Genomic DNA, 4,778 nt, shown 5'->3' on the forward strand with positions numbered 1-4,778 from the left:
GCGGTGAGTGGGTGGGTGGGTGAGTGGGTGGGTGAGTGGGTGGGTGAGTGGGTGGGTGGGTGGGTGAGTGGGTGAGTGAGTGAGCAGGGTGAGCGCCACGCTCACCCTGCTCACCCCCAACAACAACAACAACGACTCACCAGCTCACAAGCGTGAGCAGCTACACCAGCTTGAGCAGGCGGTGAGTGGGTGGGTGGGTGGGTGAGTGGGTGGGTGAGTGGGTGGGTGAGTGGGTGGGTGGGTGGGTGAGTGGGTGAGTGAGTGAGCAGGGTGAGCGCCACGCTCACCCTGCTCACCCCCAACAACAACAACAACGACTCACCAGCTCACAAGCGTGAGCAGCTACACCAGCTTGAGCAGGCGGTGAGTGGGTGGGTGGGTGAGTGGGTGAGTGGGTGAGTGAGTGGGTGGGTGAGTGGGTGAGTGGATGAGTGAGTGAGTGAGCAGGGTGAGCGCCACGCTCACCCTGCTCACCCCCAACAACAACAACAACGACTCACCAGCTCACAAGCGTGAGCAGCTACACCAGCTTGAGCAGGCGGTGAGTGGGTGGGTGGGTGAGTGGGTGAGTGAGTGGGTGAGCAGGGTGAGCGCCACGCTCACCCTGCTCACCCCCAACAACAACAACAACGACTCACCAGCTCACAAGCGTGAGCAGCTGCACCAGCTTGAGCAGGCGGTGAGTGGGTGGGTGGGTGGGTGAGTGGGTGGGTGGGTGAGTGGGTGGGTGGGTGAGTGGGTGAGTGGGTGGGTGGGTGAGTGGGTGGGTGGGTGAGTGGGTGGGTGAGTGGGTGGGTGAGTGAGTGGATGAGTGAGTGAGTAAGTGGGTGAGTGAGTGAGTGGGTGGGTGAGTGGGTGAGTGGGTGGGTGAGTGAGTGAGTGGGTGGGTGAGTGAGGCGGTGAGTGAGTGAGTGGGTGAGTGAGTGGGTGAGTGGGTGAGTGAGTGAGTGAGTGGGTGAGTGGATGAGTGAGTGGGTGAGCAGGGTGAGCGCCACGCTCACCCTGCTCACCCCCAGCAACAACAACAACGACTCACCAGCTCACAAGCATGAGCAGCTGCACCAGCTTGAGCAGGCGGTGAGTGGGTGGGTGGGTGGGTGAGTGGGTGGGTGAGTGGGTGAGTGAGTGAGTGGGTTAGTGAGTGGGTGGGTGGGTGAGTGAGTGGGTGGGTGAGTGAGTGAGTGGGTGAGTGAGTGAGTGGGTGAGTGGGTGAGTGGGTGAGTGAGTGGGTGAGTGAGTGAGTGAGTGGGTGAGTGAGTGGGTGGGTGGGTGAGTGGGTTAGTGAGTGGGTGGGTGCGTGGGTGAGTGACTGAGTGGGTGGGTGAGTGGGTGGGTGGGTGAGTGGGTGAGTGGGTGGGTGAGCAGGGTGAGCGCCACGCTCACCCTGCTCACCCCCAACAACAACAACAACGACTCACCAGCTCACAAGCACCAGCAGCTGCACCAGCTTGAGCAGGCGGTGAGTGGGTGGGTGGGTTAGTGGGTGGGTGGGTGGGTGAGTGGGTGGGTGAGTGAGTGAGTGGGTGAGTGAGTGGGTGGGTGGGTGAGTGAGTGGGTGGGTGGGTGAGTGGGTGGGTGAGTGAGTGGGTGGGTGAGTGAGTGGGTGGGTGAGTGAGTGAGTAGGTGAGTGAGTGGGTGAGTGAGTGGGTGGGTGAGTGAGTGAGTGGGTGGGTGAGTGAGTGGGTGGGTGAGTGAGTGAGTGGGTGAGTGAGTGGGTGAGTGAGTGGGTGGGTGAGTGAGTGAGTGGGTGGGTGAGTGAGTGGGTGAGTGAGTGGGTGAGTGAGTGGGTGAGTGAGTGGGTGGGTGAGTGAGTGAGTGGGTGAGTGAGTGGGTGGGTGGGTGAGTGAGTGGGTGGGTGGGTGAGTGGGTGGGTGAGTGAGTGGGTGGGTGAGTGAGTGAGTGGGTGGGTGAGTGAGTGAGTGGGTGAGTGAGTGGGTGAGTGAGTGGGTGGGTGAGTGAGTGAGTGGGTGGGTGAGTGAGTGGGTGGGTGAGTGAGTGAGTGAGTGGGTGAGTGAGTGGGTGAGTGAGTGGGTGGGTGAGTGAGTGAGTGGGTGGGTGAGTGAGTGGGTGAGTGAGTGGGTGAGTGAGTGGGTGGGTGAGTGAGTGAGTGGGTGAGTGAGTGGGTGGGTGGGTGAGTGAGTGGGTGGGTGGGTGAGTGGGTGGGTGAGTGAGTGGGTGGGTGAGTGAGTGGGTGGGTGAGTGAGTGAGTGGGTGAGTGGGTGAGTGAGTGGGTGAGTGAGTGGGTGGGTGAGTGAGTGAGTGGGTGGGTGAGTGAGTGGGTGGGTGAGTGAGTGAGTGGGTGAGTGAGTGGGTGAGTGAGTGGGTGGGTGAGTGAGTGGGTGGGTGGGTGGGTGAGTGGGTGGGTGGGTGGGTGAGTGCGTGGGTGAGTGAGTGAGTGGGTGAGTGAGTGGGTGGGTGGGTGAGTGGGTGGGTGGGTGAGTGAGTGAGTGTAACAGTGAGTGAGTGTAACAGTGAGTGAGTGTAACAGTGAGTGTTACAGTGAGTGAGTGTAACAGTGAGTGTAACAGTGATTGAGTGTAACAGTGAGTGTAACAGTGAGTGTAACAGTGAGTGAGTGTAACAGTGAGTGAGTGTTACAGTGAGTGAGTGTAACAGTGAGTGTAACAGTGAGTGAGTGTAACAGTGAGTGTAACAGTGAGTGTAACAGTGAGTGAGTGTTACAGTGAGTGAGTGTAACAGTGAGTGTAACAGTGAGTGAGTGTAACAGTGAGGGTAACAGTGAGTGTAACAGTGAGTGAGTGTTACAGTGAGTGAGTGTAACAGTGAGTGAGTGTAACAGTGAGTGTAACAGTGAGTGTAACAGTGAGTGTAACAGTGAGTGAGTGTAACAGTGAGTGAGTGTAACAGTGAGTGCAACAGTAAGTGTAACAGTGAGTGAGTGTAACAGTGAGTGAGTGTAACAGTGAGTGTAACAGTGAGTGTAACAGTGAGTGAGTGTAACAGTGAGTGAGTGTAACAGTGAGTGTAACAGTGAGTGAGTGTAACAGTGAGTGTAACAGTGAGTGAGTGTTAACAGTGAGTGAGTTTAACAGTGAGTGAGTGTAACAGTGAGTGAGTGTTACAGTGAGTGAGTGTAACAGTGAGTGTAACAGTGAGTGTAACAGTGAGTGAGTGTTACAGTGAGTGTAACAGTGAGTGAGTGTAACAGTGAGTGTAACAGTGAGTGAGTGTAACAGTGAGTGAGTGTAACAGTGAGTGTAACAGTGAGTGTAACAGTGAGTGAGTGTAACAGTGAGTGAGTGTTACAGTGAGTGAGTGTTACAGTGAGTGTAACAGTGATTGAGTGTAACAGTGAGTGTAACAGTGAGTGAGTGTTACAGTGAGTGAGTGTTACAGTGAGTGAGTGTAACAGTGAGTGTAACAGTGAGTGAGTGTAACAGTGAGTGAGTGTAACAGTGAGTGTAACAGTGAGTGAGTGTAACAGTGAGTGTAACAGTGAGTGTAACAATGAGTGAGTGTAACAGTGAGTGTAACAGTGAGTGAGTGTAACAGTGAGTGAGTGTAACAGTGAGTGAGTGTAACAGTGAGTGAGTGTAACAGTGAGTGAGTGTAACAGTGAGTGAGTGTTACAGTGAGTGAGTGTAACAGTGAGTGTAACAGTGAGTGAGTGTAACAGTGAGTGAGTGTAACAGTGAGTGTTACAGTGAGTGAGTGTTACAGTGAGTGAGTGTTACAGTGAGTGAGTGTTACAGTGAGTGAGTGTAACAGTGAGTGAGTGTAACAGTGAGTGAGTGTAACAGTGAGTGTTACAGTGAGTGAGTGTTACAGTGAGTGAGTGTTACAGTGAGTGAGTGTCCCCCTCCCCCCTCCCCCTCCCCCCAGGTGGTCTCCCTGCAGCAGGGTGTGAACCGCCGCGTCGAGGCTCTGGCCACCATGCGGCAGCAGGTAGCAACATCACCACCATCATCATCATCACCAACATCACCACCATCATCATCATCACCATCATCATCACCACCATCATCACCATCATCATCACCATCATCATCACCATCACCACCATCACCACCATCATCATCACCACCACCATCATCATCACCACCACCATCACCACCATCACCACCATCATCATCACTAACACCACCACCATCACTAACACCAACATCACCACCATCATCACCACCACCACCACCATCACTAACACCAACATCATCATCATCACTAACACCACCACCATCACTAACACCAACATCACCACCATCATCACCACCACCACCATCACCACCATCACCACCATCACCATCATCACCACCACCACCATCACCACCACCACCATCATCACCACCATCACTAACACCATCATCATCACCAACATCACCATCATCATCACCACCACCACCATCACCAACAACATCATCACCACCATCACTAACACCATCATCATCACCAACATCACCATCATCATCACCACCAACATCATCACCATCACCACCATCACTAACACCATCATCATCACCAACATCACCATCATCATCACCACCATCATCACCACCATCACCACCATCATCATCACTAACACCACCATCACTAACACCATCATCATCACCATCACCACCATCACCACCACTAACACCACCATCATCATCAACATCATCATCATCACTAACACCAACATCATCATCACCATCACTAACACCATCACTAACACCATCATCATCACTAACACCATCACCACCATCATCACTAACACCAACATCACCACCACCATCATCATCACCACCACCATCACCACCATCATCATCACCATCATCATCACC

At 53.9% G+C, this 4,778-nt stretch overlaps 1 protein-coding gene across 1 annotated transcript in view; it reads left to right on the forward strand.

Moving 5' to 3' along the window:
* Positions 1-1,335: 1,335 nt before the first annotated feature.
* LOC142923152 (uncharacterized) overlaps positions 1,336-4,778 on the forward strand; it is an 82,358-nt gene continuing 78,915 nt past the window's right edge. Inside the window, exons 1-2 of the mRNA XM_076064085.1 lie at positions 1,336-1,459; positions 3,844-3,906. Coding sequence (XP_075920200.1) covers positions 3,895-3,906 — 12 coding nt within the window. The 5' untranslated portion in view covers positions 1,336-1,459; positions 3,844-3,894. The remainder of the gene's footprint in view (positions 1,460-3,843; positions 3,907-4,778) is intronic.

Source organism: Petromyzon marinus, unplaced genomic scaffold (genome assembly GCF_048934315.1).
Source record: "Petromyzon marinus isolate PM22_M1 ecotype Great Lakes invasive population unplaced genomic scaffold, UKy_Petmar_22M1.pri1.0 PM_Scaffold_304, whole genome shotgun sequence".
Lineage (NCBI taxonomy): Eukaryota > Metazoa > Chordata > Hyperoartia > Petromyzontiformes > Petromyzontidae > Petromyzon > Petromyzon marinus.